Source organism: Pecten maximus, chromosome 7 (assembly GCF_902652985.1).
Source record: "Pecten maximus chromosome 7, xPecMax1.1, whole genome shotgun sequence".
Taxonomy (NCBI): domain Eukaryota; kingdom Metazoa; phylum Mollusca; class Bivalvia; order Pectinida; family Pectinidae; genus Pecten; species Pecten maximus.
The window spans coordinates 44,331,124-44,351,114 of NC_047021.1; the positions used below are offsets into that span (position 1 = coordinate 44,331,124).

At 36.1% G+C, this 19,991-nt stretch overlaps 1 protein-coding gene across 1 annotated transcript; it reads left to right on the forward strand.

The window, feature by feature from the left end:
- The first annotated feature begins 10 nt into the window (after nt 1-10).
- On the forward strand, nt 11-6,595 carry LOC117330948 (3-hydroxyacyl-CoA dehydrogenase type-2-like). The gene is made up of 5 exons (XM_033889525.1): nt 11-85; nt 1,711-1,875; nt 2,949-3,110; nt 4,318-4,555; nt 5,767-6,595. Exons 1-5 carry the CDS (start codon nt 65-67, stop codon nt 5,955-5,957), a joined length of 777 nt encoding a protein of 258 aa, XP_033745416.1. The 5' UTR covers nt 11-64; the 3' UTR covers nt 5,958-6,595.
- The last annotated feature ends 13,396 nt before the right edge of the window (nt 6,596-19,991 follow it).

Sequence of the window (19,991 nt, forward strand, 5' to 3'; positions counted from 1 at the left end):
GCGGTTTTGATTGGTGTGTACGGAGGTGTGTACTTTGCACAGAAGGATTCGACACACGAGGAACATGTCGGCTAGTAAGCTAAAGGTCATTTTAAATAACACATTCTTATGCTTAAACTTACTTGATTTTTTGTGTCCACATTACATCCATGAATTTTGGTGAATTTTGAGTCTAGAAAAAGGAAGCCAAACCAAGTTTTCTGATTGCAAACATTTATTCACACCGACCAAGAGTGACATCCTCCTTCACTTGAATGTATTTAAATATTTAATAGTGCATTAATTTATGACAATTTTAAGGCAAACAATATTTTGCTAAAAGATGTTTATTGAAAGAATTGCCTTCTAGGAAACTTGATGTTACTCTCCCAATGCATCAATTTTTGTAAGTTTTTTTTTATATTAGGCCCTATTGCATACAATGTTTCTGGTCTAAATAAATGCATCTTGGACGAACATTTTTAAAAAGTTGAGTTAAAAGTGATTGCAATGATTTGGGCTAATTTAAGTAACAAAGTTATACCTCGATTAGCGTATAATAGGCATGCTTGCGTATTATGCAAGTGAGTCGATGTATATATTTCACCAACCTGGTGTATTTTGGGCACTGCCTTTTGAGAGTTGCTTCCCTTGTCATCAGATTTGACACTAGTTTCTCTGAAAAAGGGAGATGCTTCTGCTAATTGTTTTTATTTATTATTATTATTATTCACTCACATGTTAGTGAATTAACTGGTGATATGACAAATAATAGCAAATCTACTTATTGTAAAATTTTTTATTAAATCTATCTTACAATGATGTCTACAATTTGTAACCAAATTTAAAAAAGATTAAAAAAAAAAGAACAAATAAATACGATGGAGTTGGAGATCGAGATAAATAACATATTTAAAACTGCACACATACTTTTGTGATTTCATTACTTTTTTATTTAATTATGAATGTTTGTGATGGATCATTTTAGAGCAAAATCTCAAAATTTGTATATGAGCGCAGATACATTGTTTTCAAGTGAGTAAATGTATATTCAAGTGCAATCAATGATTGCGAAAGCTCACCGGCGGCAGCAATCACACTATATATATATATATATGCATTCATTTTTTATATATTTATAATATTAATCATGTCATTGTGAAATTGTGTGCCACATAATTGCTCCTAGACCTCTAATGGATGTATAAACCAAATAAGAAGGGAGTGGACTTACAAGCTTTCCAAAACTAACCCCCAAAATCTTTTAAAGTGTGTTTTTGTGTCAAAAAAAGTAAGTCCACTAAATGGTAAAATGCCGAAAACAATCACAAATTTGTTCTGCATGATTTTGCCACAGCATCACTCCTGGATCTCTAATGAATGTATAAACCAAATTAGAAGGGTGATAGGTGTATACTTTTGGACTTACAAACTTTCCAAAAGCTGACCCCAAAAACTTAAAGTGGGTTTTGGTGCCAAAAAAAGTTCAGTCCACAAATTGGTAAAATGCGAAAAATGCCATAACATCCCTCCTAGACCTCTAATGAATGTATGAACCAAATGAGAAGGGCATGAGGTGTATACTTTTAGACTGACAAGCTTTCCAAAAACTTACCCCAAAAACTTTAAAGTTTTGGGGTGGGACACCGACGCGGACGCCGGGGTGACAGAATTAGCTCTCGGTTACTCGTAACCGGTGAGCTAATAGAACAAACTTCCTTTGTAATGCAGGGTCTTGTTGCCGTGGTGACAGGAGCTGCATCAGGACTAGGAAAGGCCACAGCAACACGATTTGCGAAAGAAGGTGCCAAAGTAGTCCTTGTGGATTTGTCAACATCAAATGGACAAGAAGTGGCCAATTCTTTGGGAGGAGACTGTGTGTTCCAACCAGCTGATGTAAGAAAGATCGTTTAATTCTCATCTGTCTTATGAAGTATTGGTACCTTTATTTCCAATATTTATTTTTCCTGAGTATTTTCGAGAAAAACCAAATGACCAAATAGGGAAATTTGATATGTTAAATTACTGTATTTGACCTAATAAGGGCGCAGGGTGCGGGTGATTGACAGTGGGGCCGCTCTTATTAAGATTAGTTATTCCACAGGTCCTAGCCTCGTTTGTCAATATATCCAATATGTAATCTATTAATTTATTGGATGTATTGACAGACAAGGCAAGGACCTGTGCTTCAAATAAAGAGGGTAAGTTATTATTTGTATGTGTGTTTAGTTTCGGGTGCTCTTTGCACTGACATGTCATCTGTAGGAATAGACAAAATGTGGCGAAAACTTGCATTGTGTTCCAGTTACTTAATTTGCTGAAGAAAATTGAACACATAAGGTAGCAAAACATTTTTACTTGAATTATTACTTTTGAACACCATTTTAACACTCAGTCAAAGATTTATTTCCCTGAAAAAAGGTAGGGGTGCCCTTATTAGGTCAAATACGGTTTGTGAAAAAATGTTCATACCATAACTTATGTGAAAAATTTACATGCTAATAATTGCTTCGTGAGTGTCATGCTTACCAGTTTTATAGTACAGTGTATATTCTAGCTGTATACATGGCACAATTACACCAATTTTGACCCTTAATAACTGTCATTTTTTTCTCATATATTTTGTGTAATATTTGATTTGCCATGATATTTTTCTGTGCTTTCAAAAAATGTTGATCTTCCAGGACACAATTGACAATTTAAAAATTTATGTTTCTTTCTCTTTTTTTTTTTTTTGGAAAAATATGGCTTAAATAATTTTTGGGGTTTTTCACGAAGTGATAATAGAGATTTTCTTATACCTGTCATAAGTGTTTGTATATATCTTTGACTGATATTTTCATATGGAACCTCGTGGGCATTGTCAATGAATATTATCATTCAGAATGTCTGTATAAATCCAAACTTTGGGCTGATTTTAGCTAGAACACATCTTCGGCAATCCTGTATGTAACTTCCTCCTCCTCTAGGTAACATCAGAGAATGACGTAAAGGCAGTGATGTCCTGTGCCGAGTCCACATTTGGAGGGTTGAATGTGGCGGTCAACTGTGCTGGCATTGGAATAGCAGTAAAAACATATCACCCCAAAAAGGGGCCTCACCCTATGGATCAGTTTTCTAGGGTTCTTCAGGTAAATCAGGATATTTTGCATGATTTTAAATGGTACTTCACGGATATACTACATTAATAGACTAGGCTTTTTCTCACTGGTTTGGGATGGGGTATTTTGGTCTCATTTTTGGAAGAAAATTGGTGAATTGGCAAAGATTTTTTTAGAAGTAAACAGCATATTTTGGGAATTTAATTGGCTTAAATATGAAATAATTGCAATTTAGAATGAGACGCATTAACGGCCCCATATAGCCCTCAGAAAAAAAAGAAGAAAAAAGCCCTTATAGATAGATATTGTTATAGAACCTCAATTCCAGATAAGATGTCCACCACTTGTTACTGCTTGTGGCTAGCTGAAGAATAGTCTTTGATCTTTCAATCAAATTTTTATCACATTTATTTCTAAGTTAGTGGTAGATGGTACTTGGGTAAACAAGAATATTTTTAGCCCACATCATCGGATACAGGGTTGTTAAAAGGTTGGTCAGGGCCAGTCTGTGCATCCCCAAACAAATCTTGTAGATAAATTCGCTTAGAAGAATGTTTCTGAATTGGAAGAACACTCTTTCTCTTGTAGCTTTCCCTTAATTCAAATATTGTGATTGGTCCAAAGTCAAGGTCACTTAAAAGTACGAGAATAATAAATACTTTACAGGAGGACAGTTGTACATGTAATCACCGATTTTCCCATATATGTCTTGTTAAATTTTTATGAAATTTTACATACATGTACTTTTTGTCGTGGACTTAACTCGTACATTTAGGGATGTTTTGCTGTGAGTATTGTTACCTGTGAAGGTCAAGGTCATTATTGATAATGTAACATTTACACATTCACAGAAAATTTATTTACATCAGTTTAATATTTGTTGTTATATCCCAATTAACTAATACCAAAATACTGATTAATTACATTTTCTGTGTCGTGTTTGGTGTTTGTGTTCATGTCTTCGTCATCAGGGGGCACTAACAAATTTTAGGCACTTCGGCCACCTCAAATAAAATGTGACTTCACAACGTCTTGCAAAGCATTGACAATACAGTATACCTTCCACTTATTCGGGTAACGCTTAGTAGGGTATTTCATTTATTTTGGTAAAATTTCAAAAACCAAAACCATTTTCTCTTAAATTATGTTAAAAAAATCATTTAATCGGGTTGGAAAAGTCGTATTTTTTGGTTATTCAAATGTTTTAAATCGTAACACCACCTCTATATACTTGTAGGTAAATACGATCGGATCCTTTAACGTGATGCGATTAAGTACAGAACTGATGATGAAACGCCCCTGTGCTGAGTTGGAGGAGCGTGGCGTCCTCATCAACACAGCTAGTGTCGCTGCCTTTGATGGACAAGTCGGCCAGGCTGCCTATTCTGCCAGTAAAGGTGCCATTGTTGGGATGACCCTCCCAATTGCTCGTGACCTTGCTCCGTGCAAAATCAGAGTCTGCACTATTGCACCAGGTAGGTTACTTAATAAATATGTAGCATACCGGTATATACAAATGTTTTTTAATCAGAGCTGTGTATTGCAAGGTGAGTAGTGATATGATTCGTATCGCAATACACAGGGGTCACAATACGATACATGTCGCGATATATGAGAAGCTGATGACCTATCAGATATCTCGTATTCCATCGTACAGTAGTCATGTTTTGTTTGTGGTATTTCTGGAAAATTAGAGTCCAACAAAGGGTTCTTGAATTTAGATAATTTGGATTTGAAAAAACTCCAACGGGCAGCTTTATAAGCCACTAGAACAGTCTTGTCAGCTAGCCATGTTGTTTACTTCAAAATGTTGGTCAAGGGAGATAACTACACATTTTTAAGTATCTCGATACAAATCAAGGACAGACAATACATCGATGCACCACACTGCGATCCAATACATTTATGAATCGATGAATCGTTACACCACTAATTTTAATTTGTTAATTTATTTTTAGCCCACCATCATCAGATAGTGTTCTATTCAAATTGTCCAATGTCTTTGGTCTTTGATCTGTCGTCCGTCGGTAAACAATCTTGATACATTGTGTTACTATCTCTTGAAAAAAGAACTGAAAGTATTTTCCTCAAACTTGATGTGTAGGTTACCTTTGGTCCTTTGTGGTGGCCACTCAATTTTGAGTCTGATCAGAAAACAAAATAGCCAAAAGGCAGCTATTTTGGTTTTAACACAAAGTAGATGCATGTTTTTGCGATATTTTGAGAAGTAATGGAAATCATCAAATCTTGATGAATGAAAATCAAACTTTCTTTAAAATAAAAAACTTAAGTATTCAATCTTCTGTAAAGCTGTTGTTGAAATGAAAATAAAGCTTACAGTCATGCTACTTCAATCATGCCTGGCATATAGTTTTCACCCAAACTAATTTCATATCATGCTTAGCTTCACTTTCAATTTTATGGCATCACTTGCTCAAATATACCCTTTAAGATCAGACATGTAAAGAAATTATTTTCCTGGTCAAGCTTGACACTTGACTGTCCAATAAGGTCAATGAAAAGTGAAATGGACGTCTGGAAACAAAATGTATCCATGTTTACAATTTTTGATATTTTCACGATATTTTATTACCAATGACCACCTTTAAGATATAGATGCTGGATTTAGATTTAATGTTCAGTTGCAGGCTTTTGATTTCTGATTGCATTGCCGTGTTTTTTGCAGGTCTGTTTGACACGCCACTGTTAGCCTCGCTACCTGAGAAGGTCCGTAAGTTTCTTTGTGACACTGTACCCTTCCCGCCGCGCCTTGGAAACCCTGACGAGTACGCTCATATGTGCCAGTCAATCGTTGAGAACGAATACATGAATGGTGAAGTTGTTCGACTTGATGGAGCTCTCAGGATGATGCCGTGATAATGTTTAGTTTTCAGATTTAGAACTTTGAAAATTGAAACCTTTGATCAAATCTTGTACATTCATTAATTTTATTTTGTGATATAATTGTGAGATTCGTGTTTTTGCAGCAAAGTCAGAACCTTGTGGAGATGTATTTTTCATTATTGATGAAGTCTAAACTTTATTTGCTGTGAACATTTAAGGGTGTATGTCAGGTGATTTCTTTAATATATCTTTAAAAAGAGTTCCAAATATTCAGACCGAGGAAGAGATGCAATGCATTGGTTACGCTCATTTAATAAATGAGGGAATTCATCTGCAAAAACAAGACCAAAACTCTATAGAATGTGTTAACTGTTAATATTGAAAATTTTAGCCATGTTAAATGTGATAATACAGTATACATGTATTATCAAATATAGCTAAATATTTAATTATTCAGGAAATATTAACTGTGTGCAAGGGCAAATTTCCATAAAGTTAATGAAAGATGAACTTGATTGACATGTACTGTGTTTTGTTGTGACAAGTTGAACTTGTAAAGCTGTGTGATTACAAATATGGTATGAAATGTTTTGGAGGTATGTGGTTCAGTCGGCAGAATGACCTCTTCTGACTGGGTGTGTGCAACAGTAGCATGTGTGATACATTAACAATGATTAAATATGATAAAATCATACTTTGTGTGCATTTTATTTTTTTGTACAAGTTTTTAAGTCGCCCGAGACGAAATCTCAAGTGACCTTTTGTCATTGTCTTTTGTCATAAACGGTTTACATTTTCAACTTCTTCTCGATAATCAAGAAGCCCAGGGTCAGGATATTGGGCCAGTAGCATGCTGGGATGAATGACCTTGGCCTACTTCCAATGTCACAGGGGTCAAATATGTTAAAATTTTAAATTACTTATTATCAGAGGCCTAGAGTCATGACATTGATCCATTAGCATGCTGGGATGAAGTGCTACCGAAGGTCAAAGAGGTCAAATGTGTTAAACTATTTCAATGACATCTCAATTACCAGGCAGGAGGCCTAGGGTCATGGTAATGGAACAGTGGCATGCTTGCGTTGATAGCAGGGTGAAAAGTTTCTTCAATTGAATGACCTTGACCTACTTCCAAGGTCACACTGGTCAAATGCGTTAAATTCTTGATATAAAAACAAACAAAACATGGATAATTTGACTCCTGTAGACCCAATATTGAACTTTCTTTCATTTTGTTTTGTTACCTGACTCTCTATGTCAAAGCAATGTTCTTTTTCTTGCAGTAACACGGATTATGATTCTGGGGGATATGCTACTTGCATTGTTCAAAATGGTGTTTACATTAAACAATGACTAACCATACTTAGATATCTAATGTTCTTAGAATACTATATATTACACACAGGGCGTAATATAATCTATAAAATGGCTGGACACGACCCAATTCTATGCTTGATTGGCCTTATGTTTCATTCCAATGATACAAATCCCTTCAAGACCTTAACAGTACCAATACGTATATGCGTCACCTCCTCGAATCCCGTTCATCTATATCCCTCATTTAGAAACCAGCAGCTACCTTATAATCAGTTTGAATCGGAGTACAATTATATTTAAACATTTTAATGACACACTATTCCGACATATTCTCTCCCTGTGACGATGTAGCAGCGCCTTTACCAGCAGTGGATGAAGGTTGCCTGCATCCATTAGAGTATCTATAATCTCGTGTTGGGGCTAGAGACTGGCCACTAGCCTCAAACTTTTACGTTAAGTATTGATCAGCTAATATAAATTATTATGCTAGATTATCTCCCCCTGATTTGAAACAGGCTAGAATCAGAAATATCCTAGAGACCAAAATCATAAAGCTCAATGTTATTTATAACTTTGATATTCTAGAGACAGAAGGCCACTCAAGATCCAGAGGAAAGTCAATCTGAAATGACCAATGTCCATTGTGCATTCGTACACAATCTACATGTTTTATTTAAGAAAGAGCTGTGAATATATTTAGACAGTAAAGAATTACAGGGTGGTTCCAGTGATTTCCCGGGTACTTTTCAATGGTCCGCCATGAAAATAGGTTTTTCCTCATTCATATTTTGTCATTGCTTTATAGACTTCAGATATAATTGCTGTTTCCTTTACATGTCGGTATTGTCATCTTTTTACTGTTTTTATAATCATGTTGTCATATTTTCCATTGTTTTATTGACAAGATATAATTGCTTTTTAATTTACATATCGGTAATGTCATCTTATTACTATCTTTATAATTATGTTGATATTAAACTGGTGATAGGTAACATGTGAATGGTTTTTGAAATAATGCTTCTTCTGTCGCCCATTGTCGGCATAATGTGACCGGGTGGAGTGCCCTGCTGGGTGTCTTCTTCGGCAGTATGATTCAATGGGGCAACACTATAGCGGCACCTTTTGGTAAGTTGTTTGAAGGATCTGTACGGACCTTGGTTTCAAGAACTTACGGTTTTATCCGAGCGACATGGTCAAGCTATGCTACATGTTCTGATAAACTTTTCGATTGAGCCAGTCTGACTTGAATTAATGAAGACAAATGCAGGTCGGCTGAGATAGAGCGGACAGTTTGTTTTCAGTAATATGCTGGAAGATCTTCGAAAATATGGTTTTGTTTCCAGCAATGTACTATAGTTGTATTTGTCTAAGAATTATTGTATCACACTCGGTTGTATTGATCGCAGAAATAGAAAATATCAGAAAAAGAAAAAAAAAGTTTCAAAAGTATTAGTAAAATTAAGGTCATTAAGGTTCAATAAAAAGCAAATTGCAAAATGTTGAATACAAGTTATTTCCAATATTGAGATCAGCATCAAAAAGGGCGAATTTAACAGTTGTTTGGAACAAATGCAAGAAGATGCATTTCCAAAATTAATTCCAGTAAGGGCGAAATCAAAAAGCTGAATTTCCAATATTAATACCAACAAAACAATCTTTGTCAGATTGAAAGCGTTAAGAAAAAAAATATGAATAATTTGGATTACTAAAATCAATAATATCAGTAAAATGAAGGTTAAATTAAAATTACTCTAAAAAATTGGATTAATCTTTATTTTGAAAATTAATATCTTCGAATCACTGATATAACAATAAAATCTATTTTGATTTGTTTGATTAAAATATTTTGCAGAATTTCCACATCCGATCTCACTGTGAATGGCCTTTTGAAACGCCATATTTTATTCCAATGAATCATAGCATTAACTGAAATGTGTTATAATGTGCTCTCCTGAACTTTTATTAAATAATAATTACAAGTAATTACAACAGTCATTAAATTTCAACAATGACGCCGGCATATAAAATTGATATTAAAACCATCCATTCATTCATGATTGATAAGATATCAAATATGACGATGAAAAAGCTAATATTCGAGAGTAAATTTCGTGGTAATATATGTGATTCAGACAAACCTTGGTGACATGCTGGAATTTATGTGCCTATAAATGCAATAGGAATTATGTTGTGTTGGGCCGTGATTACCATTAGACTGTGAACTGTACATATGGCCACCTGATGTCTCTTGCCTTAAGCGTTCAATTACAAGATACTGCTGTTGTTCTTCGTCATTGTTTAAATTGGTCACGTGATACAGGTACAGAAAGATGAGGGTATACCAGAGGCGTTAAATAATTTATCATATTTACCGTTTTTACATTTACGGGCGTGCATGTACGTATATTCTTATTTCTAAAACATTCCCAGACCCGGCTGCGGGAACATGAAACAAATTTTAGACTCCATTTTTTTTAAAGCCAATCACAGACAGCGTTATGAAAAATGACGTCATACGTGACTGCCTAAGTCAAAGCCTTAATCTAAAAAACCTTTGACATAGACCATTTCATGAACCTGGGACTAAGAGGATATCCCATGTACAAAATTATTACGTAATTAACCACTCAAGTTTAATTTAAGCGTTTCGAACTCCGAACTCCACATTAGGCACCACTTGCATTCAAAGGCAATATTGGGGTGGGGTCACGTGAGATTGAATGCCTTTGCAAATACATATCTGCGCATGCGTGGAGTCTCTATATACAAATCTGTATTTTTGTTTACATTTAGATCTCGTTTAAACGATTTCGAGTTTGGATTTTGGTTTTGTTTTTATGTCGGTATTGTCTGTATAGTTCTTGACCGGCAGCATGGATTTTAAAATTGTAATGACCATGACAAGCACTGTATGAACGCATAGGGTTTGTTGGATACATGTAAATGCCCAAAAGATGCTATAGGCGAGCATCTGGTGATATGGATTCGGCACACAGCTAGCGTCGATGAACTTTCAATTTATCATATTTCCAATTCCAAGCTTATCCGAGGAATACGTAACTCGCTTTGCCCGCATTAAAATATCTGTCGTATAGATGTATATTATATCGAAAGCTCATTAATGGTTGATTAAATACATATTAAATACACTTGTGTTCAGTTAAAATCTGGATTCAATTGTTTACAATATGGCTGCATTCACCTGGCAACAAATGTCAGGTAAACATTAGGAGGCGAAGGAAAGAGTGGTTTACCACCGATATGTTAGAATAATGCGTCCCCAAGCCGATTCTTCATGTTAGTCAATACACAGGCGTCTTCTTCTGGTAAGTATTTCAAGAGAAAAATATTAGCTTTATCAACTGGCTTATATTTTTTCTATTAACCAGATACAGACACCCGTGGTTAATGTTTGCTAATACGCGGTTTGCCGGATAGAGACTCACAAAAATGACAAATTCAGAAACTGATAAAGGGTTTTCGTGACAGATGTTCCAACTGTATTATAATATAACATCGATAAAATCCTGTATCTATGTTGAGTTGTGATATGTCTGGGCTCTGCGTTACTGTTTATCTATAAAACATGTGAATTATATCATTTAGTAAATAATTATTATCATCATAACGAAACATGCTCGTATCCAACGAGCCAGTACCGGCAAGCTGGGGGCCGCATGGATCGTTTAAACATTTTTATAGAAGCTATTAAATTTCAAATAAAATTTAAAATGCAAACTGTATGGGAAGCTAACTATTAAATACATTTTGGACATAATGAAACTTTCATTAGAATGAATTACATAATTGTATGCAATGCTATGATGCTATGATTTTGTGGTGATAGAATTGTTATTTCGTGTCAAATGTTAAATTGAATATCATTTTTAATGAAGTCGTTAGAGTTGATGTTTTCGCTAATGCGAATTGTCTCGCTTATATTTGAATTGTAATAGGAGTATAACAAAAGAAATATGCTAATAAAACTAATAAATATTCATTGTTGGTAGAATGCTTGGGTCGAGCTATACGACGTTTAATTACAGCGCCCCGTGACAGTTAAACATTCATTTCCGCATCTTCTTTTATACATAATTTATTCATTTCGTCAATATCCGATACGCTGAACGAATCAGGCCTTTGTATATTTCTTCATCTCATACTGGGAATATCACAATGTGACAATCGGGATAAATTGAATGTTACATCCCTTTATAACTAATACATAATTTTATTTCCTTTTTGGAACAGTTGTATTTCATTCTGAATCATTTTCAAAAAGGCGACGTTTTATATCTGTAAAAACTATGGATAATGGATTGCAGGTTTCACACAATAACATATTTTACTTCACATCATTAGAGATGCTACAACGCTGACAAAAGATTAATTATGCTCTAATATAAACAACAATAGGCTATTGTGTATTTCATAGCATACCAAATGTTACATATATTTTTAGTACTTACAGCCTTATAACCGCCCTCCAGCATTTCGAGATTCTCTTTTTATCTTTCATCTATCAAATTCAAAGCATATAAATAATTAATTACGTCCCGAAGAAATTGTATCGTACTCAAGCCCTGCATTGCATGTAACTATCGTTTATCAAGCGATCAGATTTAGGACGCTGTGATTTTTTTTTTTCGTTTGCTGATGTTAATTAGATATATCTCAGTGTTGTAGAATCTTTCATAAGTCAATAATAGATTGTTTTGTATACTAATAGTTCTTTAATTTTTGTGAGCGTTTAAAAAATATAGATATTTTGTTCTGAACATCAAAAATCTTACAAAACTGTCACTCTCTGAGGATAATAGTGTTCAAGGAAGCTATTTTTCAAAAGGCCTCGCTTCATATGTAAATAAGATGGAGTTCGCGACATCCACCTGTTTTAAACTAATTCTTTTCCGACAGAACATTTTAGACATGCATTGTCAAACGTATTTTTGAGACTAGTCACGGTTTTCTATCTGTTTCACGTTTGTCACGATTTCGTTCCTTCTTCACATATAACTTGTGTTGAGATAAAATTTCCATGGTGGTTCGTAATCATTATCATTAATGAATCAATGGTCATTGTAAGCTGTGTTTGAGTCTTGCTGTTTTCCTGAAGTCTTTGAATGACTATAGTATTAAGCATGTGTCGTACATGTATGTTTCCCATTGCCAGCCTCGACTCCAAATATTTGTAGCTTTATCATAAATGGCGTCGATTTATTGAAATGTGCAAAACATCTGTAAATGTAAATGTTACAACATTAAAGATATTTTAAACCATATAGGTGTTTATTGATATGATATATATTGTGGTTCTCTCCCCTTGGCAAGGATTTGTTTGTTTTTGATTTTTTGTTTTGATTATTGTCCTCGAAATAGCCAGTCATATGAGGACGGTTGTCTAGGTTGGCACCAACAGTCAGGGTCGTATGAGGACGGATGTTTAGGGGGACACCAACAGTCAGGGTCATATGAGGACGGGTGTCTAGGGGGACATCAACAGTCAGGGTCATATGAGGACGGGTGTCTAGGGGGACACCAACAGTCAGGGTCATATGAGGACGGTTGTCTAGGTTGACACCAACAGTCAGGGTCGATATGAGGACGGGTGTCTAGAGGACACCAACAGTCAGGGTCATATGAGGACGGGATGTCTAGGGGGACACCAACAGTCAGGGTCATATGAGGACGGGTGTCTAGGGGGACACTAACAGTCAGGGTCAAATGAGGACGGGTGTCTAGGCGGACACCAACAGTCAGGGTTATATGAGGACGGGTGTCTAGGGGGACACCAACAGTCAGGGTTATATGATGACGGGTGTCTAGGGTGACACCAACAGCCGGGGCTAAATGAGGACGGGTGTCTAGGGTGACACCAACAGTCAGGGTTATATGAGGACGGGTGTCTAGGGTGACACCAACAGCCGGGGCTAAATGAGGACGGGTGTCTAGGGTGACACCAACAGTCAGGGTTATATGAGGACGGGTGTCTAGGGTGACACCAACAGTCAGGGTTATATGAGGACGGGTGTCTAGGGTGACACCAACAGCCGGGGCTAAATGAGGACGGGTGTCTAGGGTGACACCAACAGTCAGGGTTATATGAGGACGGGTGTCTAGGGTGACACCAACAGCCGGGGCTAAATGAGGACAGGTGTCTAGGGTGACACCAACAGTCAGGGTTATATGATGACGGGTGTCTAGGGTGACACCAACAGCCGGGGCTAAATGAGGACGGGTGTCTAGGGTGACACCAACAGTCAGGGTTATATGAGGACGGGTGTCTAGGGTGACACCAACAGCCGGGGCTAAATGAGGACATGTGTCTAGGGTGACACCAACAGTCAGGGTTATATGATGACGGGTGTCTAGGGTGACACCAACAGCCGGGGCTAAATGAGGACGGGTGTCTAGGGTGACACCAACAGTCAGGGTTATATGAGGACGGGTGTCTAGGGTGACACCAACAGTCAGGGTTATATGAGGACGGGTGTCTAGGGTGACACAAACAGCCGGGGCTAAATGAGGACGGGTGTCTAGGGTGACACCAACAGTCAGGGTCATATGAGGACGGATGTTTAGGGGGACACCAACAGTCAGGGTCATATGAGGACGGGTGTCTAGGGGGACACTTACTGTCAGGGTCAAATGAGGGCGGGTGTCTAGGGGTTACCAACAGTCAGGGTCATATGAGGACGGGTTTCTAAGGGACATCAGCAGTCAGGGTCATATGAGGAGGGGTGTCTAGGGACTCTCGCTATTTGTTATGCATGATCAAACTTTCATTGTGGAAGCGGAAAAGCCAACGAGTGTTTTTAGTGTATTGGGATGTACACAGTGGGAAGAATCCATCTAAATTTATAAGTAATTAACCCTAATACCAAAGTAATGGTTCTTAGAAAACAGGTTTGTCAGTGTCAATAAGTGCCCCGGATGTACACGTGTCCTACTGGAGAACTCGAGACAGAAAACGGACTGCCGTTCAATAGCTGTTAAACTCGTGTGACCCTACAGGGTATCGGAACCTGTCATAGCGCTACCAGAGACAGCTATCTACAGTACGCCAGTAAATATATTTACACGATAATATCGTGTTCCAGAGAAAACCTGGAGATGTAAAATAAACAGGAACGTGTTCCGGTACACAAGGAGACTAGATCGAGCTTCGTGCATCAATAGCAATTCTCTGACAGTCATGCAATGTTAGGTGAAGTTGTTCTCGAGTATCCATCTTGTTTTATGTGTTAAGGTGTAGATAATCGACAGTCATGCTATGTTCCGGACGGGAACGTTTCTGTGATTTAGTGGTATTTCAGTACTTGTCTGGCGTTGTATACAAAAACATATTCTCCACGGCAGGGTTGTCTTGTGACGTATTTGGAAAACAAATGCTTTCGTGGACCGCTGCTTTATCAAGGAATAGGGTTATAGGGAATATGAAAAAGACGCATGTACAGAGCGTATTTGAACTTTAACTTTGAACTTTATTTCATTTCTCTTCACATAATTAGATGTACAGAGAAAAACATGTTTACAACAACGTACAAAAAAAGCAAATTTGATGTGGAGGACAGGTCATGAGACTTTTTGAAACATATTTTTTGTAAATCCACATAGATTTCTTAATTTTTTGACATTTTTTTTTTGTGGTTATTATTTCTGAAAATTTAATAACATTTGACAATTCGTATATATACTTATCTAGATATAGTTTTCATTCTGTATTTAAATACAGAATAAAACATTTAAATACAGAATAAAACGTGTCGACTATTTCTGGGATCATGAAATTAAATGTATGAGGCCATGGGGATTTATATTCAATAATCAGAAGCAGATTATTGAAGTAATTCCTCAACGACTTCGTGACAAGGGCTAATACCTAATAAATACAAATATTTTAAATGATTCTGAAATTATCGCATATATTCATTGAACATAAATTGTAACAAATTTGTAAACAATTTGGGAACCGGGAGTATAAGAAATATTTGGTAAACAAACAAATATACATTATATATACTCTAGATATTGTGAATAGAGTTTGATTGAGTATCAAAGTCTTTTAACATAAAATGTATCAGTATGAAGAACATGATTAATTACGTATTAAAACTATACTGGAAGAACGTGGCAAAATAGAATGAAGAAACGATATTTTTGTAGATAAACACAAGGAAAAAGACAATAAGTTATCTACCTTCCGCTTATTTAAGATAGAATCAAAACATGATCAATAGGTGAAAAATAGATTTCATCAAATAATTTTGTCAAATTTTAGAAGCAGTTCTTTTGCATTAGCTATAGAAGCAAACAGACCTACATCAGGCCAGAATGTATTTAAAAGAAAGAATATTTAATATTGTGCAATAAATTGTGTGGAAGATGAAACTGGTTTTTATTGGTTGTGATTCTTACTACATGTATCACCTCAGAGTTTTTAATGGTTGTGATTCTTACTACATATATCACCTCAGAGTTTTGATTGGTTGTGATTCTTACTACATGTATCACCTCAGAGTTTTTATTGGTTGTGATTCTTACTACATGTATCACCTCAGAGTTTTTAATGCAGTTGAATCAAAATAAGTTTACGTGCTTAAACACGTTGCTTTAGTTTGGTTTGGTTTATCTAGTTTATTGTCCTACAGTCAGGGTCATGTAAGGACCTGCCAGGTTTTTGGAGGTGGAGGAAAGCCGGAGTACCCGGAGAAAAACCACCGGCCTACAGTCAGTATCTGGCAACTGCCCCACGTAGGTTTCGAACTCGCAACCCAGAGGTGGAGGGCTAGTGATAAAGGTTCGGGACACCTTAACCACTCGGCCACTGCATTATAATTAATTTTCATTATAATGCAATCGTACCTTTTTGAAAAGCTCAGTTTTTGCTATTTGTACTTTTTTTTTTAAATTTTAGTTAAATTCCATTCAGTACAACGTCTTTTTTTATTGATAAGCAAATCATGAAGACCTTCTACAGTCCGGGAGAGTATATACTAAACGATACACAAGATTAGATGCATTACTGTTTAGATCTTATTCAAAACAATTACATGTTAAGTACAAAAGGTTACTGAACTATCTATTGTCGGGATGCCTGTCGACCGCCTACCATTCTGTAGAGACAGGAAATCATGGTTAGTCTGTGTGGCTACGACAACCGTTTATTGTTGTCTAGGATAATTACTAGCTATTAATGACAACCAATCGAGGCCATGAAGAGGCAGCACATGTCTGGCGAGAAGAGTTTATACAGACTCGCTGAGGAGTGTTACAGATTTCCTCCTCTCAGGAAACATTGATAATCGATCAATTTAACATGTCTGTTTGTTTAATGGATCAACAAAATGGACAGTCTAATCACCTCTTCCTTCCATACACAAATTGTCGCCACTGCGGGATACTCGTGACGAGATTCCTCAGGCGATAATTGTAAGAGTATCTGAACCGTATATTAAATTAAAACTCGAACCAAACCAGGACAATAAAATCATCCACAATTTTACGTATACCCTAAAAGAAAGCAGAAAATGTAATTTTCCAATAATTTTTAAACTTATTAAGTACAAGAAGTCCTCTACCGTTATCATTGGCGGGGGAAAGATCTTGTCTGCTATTGTCCTTCTGACGAATTGCAACCGACATCTTTAACACGCCTCACGTGCTTGCACGTGCATCACAGTTGGATTCCAAATCAATTGAAATGGTTAGTATTAGATAAAGGCTGTGCACTTAGAAATCACTTCTGATGCTGATTGTTGTGTGTGATAACTTGATTGTTTTAATTGTGGTAGAGGAACTGTAGAGCAGGACACTTCTTTTAAACAAAAGTAATTTAAAATAAAAGAGGAGACGAACACTAGTTTTTTTCATTTATTGTGATATCATTTTATTGTTTTAGCTTATTGGGAGAATTTATCTCCGTGATCTGCTAAACAGATGCCGGAGTTCACAGCCCGTTATTGGTTCTAGCTGTAAATTCACCCTGACGTGTCCGTCACATCCAGCCTCGTTATCAACACATATGATTGGTATTTGTCACAGATATGATGAATACGTCATGGGAACTAACCGAATGTTTCTCCAATAACGGACCGGAATAAAAGGAACATGACTAACTGGCTACCCAATTGTCGGCCCAGTGATCCGGAACGATGTACAAAAACACATGTTTGTCGGCTGTGAATTTATACCCCTAGGTCAATCCAATCGAATTTATTGTAAATAATTGTTATCGTTTTGTTATCATAATTAGACCTGTTTTTGATGAAATACACGAAAGGAGAAAGTCAGAATTGGAAAAACTATAGTAATATTATAGAAATATTATATGTTTATTTGTTAACAGATCTAGGGTATCTATAGTAAAGTATACAAACATGATACTAGAATATATATATATATGTATGTATATTAGAGAGAGAGAGAGAGAGAGAGAGAGACAGAGAGAGAGAGAGAGAGAGAGACAGAGACAGAGACAGAGACAGAGACAGACAGACAGACAGACAGACAGAGAGAGAGACACAGAGAGAGAGAGAGAGAGACAGGAAGAGAGAGAGAGAGAGAGACAGAGAGAGAGAGAGAGAGAGGAGAGATAGAGAGAGAGAGACAGAGAGAGAGAGAGACAGAGAGAGAGAGAGAGAGAGAGAGACAGGGAGAGACAGACAGGGAGACTGAGAGACAGAGAGAGACAGAGAGAAACAGGGGAGACAGAGTCAGAGACAGACAGACAGACAGACAGAGAAACGTCATTAACTACGCTAATGTAGCTTATTAATATTAGATTGAAGGTGGACTTAATACTGTATTATCGGATTATTCTACCATTACATATATCGAGATACAGGTATTTGATTTATAGCGAAGTATAAAAATGAAACCATACAACACAATCTGGTTGCCCAAAACCATGTGCGGTCACAATGCCATTAAGAAATCGAACACATGAATAAACTAAATAAATTCACGCTGAGGTTTTGTCATACGACATGTAACCATCTTTATCAGAAAAAAAAAACTAGGCCAAATGGTGTAGTTCTACCCGATTGAATTTTATTATGACAATGACACATATTAATACTAAATTAGTAAAATCATCTTCTTTCAAGTATTCGTGATTACCACCTCACCAAGACAGACATTCACATTAGCATTAGCCCCTTTTGTCATTATAATTCATGATCTCTCACAATTTAACCTTCCGCAACTTTAACACATGTTATGAATAGTGAAACATTTGGTCTTTGCCTGCAAATAGCTTTTAATTATGGCGATGATATTTTTTCATATATTGACGGAGTGCAGTAATGAGACTTTTAGAGATCTTTATGACAGAATGAAACGGTGATACCGATCGGGGCTTTGTCTGTGTTTGTCCAATTAATTCCGAGATGGTCCCTACAGATAACCTGTAGCGTTAGAGAGCTAGAAATGTTTGTTCCTCAATGTTGCTTTGACAGGTTAGAAAAGAATGCATAGTTCATGTCAATCTCATATTCATGTGAAGATGAAAAAATAAACAAAATATATTCTTAAATCCTCCTCTCTACTTGTCAGCACTAGCTCGCTCTCAAACATTGTTGTTCTTTCGACAGGCAGGCATGGTGGAAGATTCCTAAACTCTTTGATCCATCGGACCATTTTCTAGCTCCAACTGATGGTCGGTGAAATTTTCTATACGGAATAATTAATTCATTGGTCGCTAGTTCCAGTATAGCTAAAACATCAAAAACTACATTTAGCAACAACTGGTTTTTAAATTACATGTACATTGCCGGTAGTACTGATTAAGTTTTTTCAATAAGAAATAGGATCCAAAGTTCATGTCATTGACAAGCTTAACATGTCAAAGTGTAACTATGTACTGTTGGTGAAATTAATTCATAATTTATAAATGTACATTCTGTACATATGATTTATAACCATACTGTAAACGTGGTTATTTTCGCGGGGTTTCTATATGTAAACTATACGCGTTTGAGTAATTTTCACGATCGGTCCAACTTCGTTTGTAGTTCGAGATTATGCAAATTGATATCAAAATAATACATGTGGGAGAAATTTTCGCGATCCAAAGGACTCCGTGTAATTAGCGTAAATTTTCACGTTTATAGTATGTAAATGTATTTTTCAATTTTATGACCTTAACGCGATTGGCTGTACAAACATAATACAAAATAAATCATATTGTACAAAATACAAAGGATAACATATTGAGATCAACATGAAGATACATGATATACATATTATATAAGGTACATAATATAAAGATCAATCTATATCATTACACTTATATATGGTGATAGTTATTTCTTTGTGTCAAGCAATTTCACCAAGTTGAATTACGACTGAAAATTCAAATCTTTATCTCGGATACATTATGTGAATAATTCGATATCATTCATTGTAACACAAATAACTAAGGAAGGCAATATTACATCTTGTGTCCTGACCGGACTTAGAACTTCTACGGCACGTATTCCCCTAGTCAGAAATACCTGCAGCTTACACCACTACACCAAATTCACCTAGTGTGAAAGTACATATAATTAATAGCTAAAATCATAAATCGTACATAATGTATGAATAGTAATAATTACATGTATATAATCATATGTAGAAGTAAACATTCAAAATAATTATAATGACATATTTTGTGATTTAAATAGAACGTTTTCGAGAACCCTTTTTTATACAGTTGTATCTAAATGAAACTTATTTCGTAGTAAAACCCGACATCATCTAAATGTT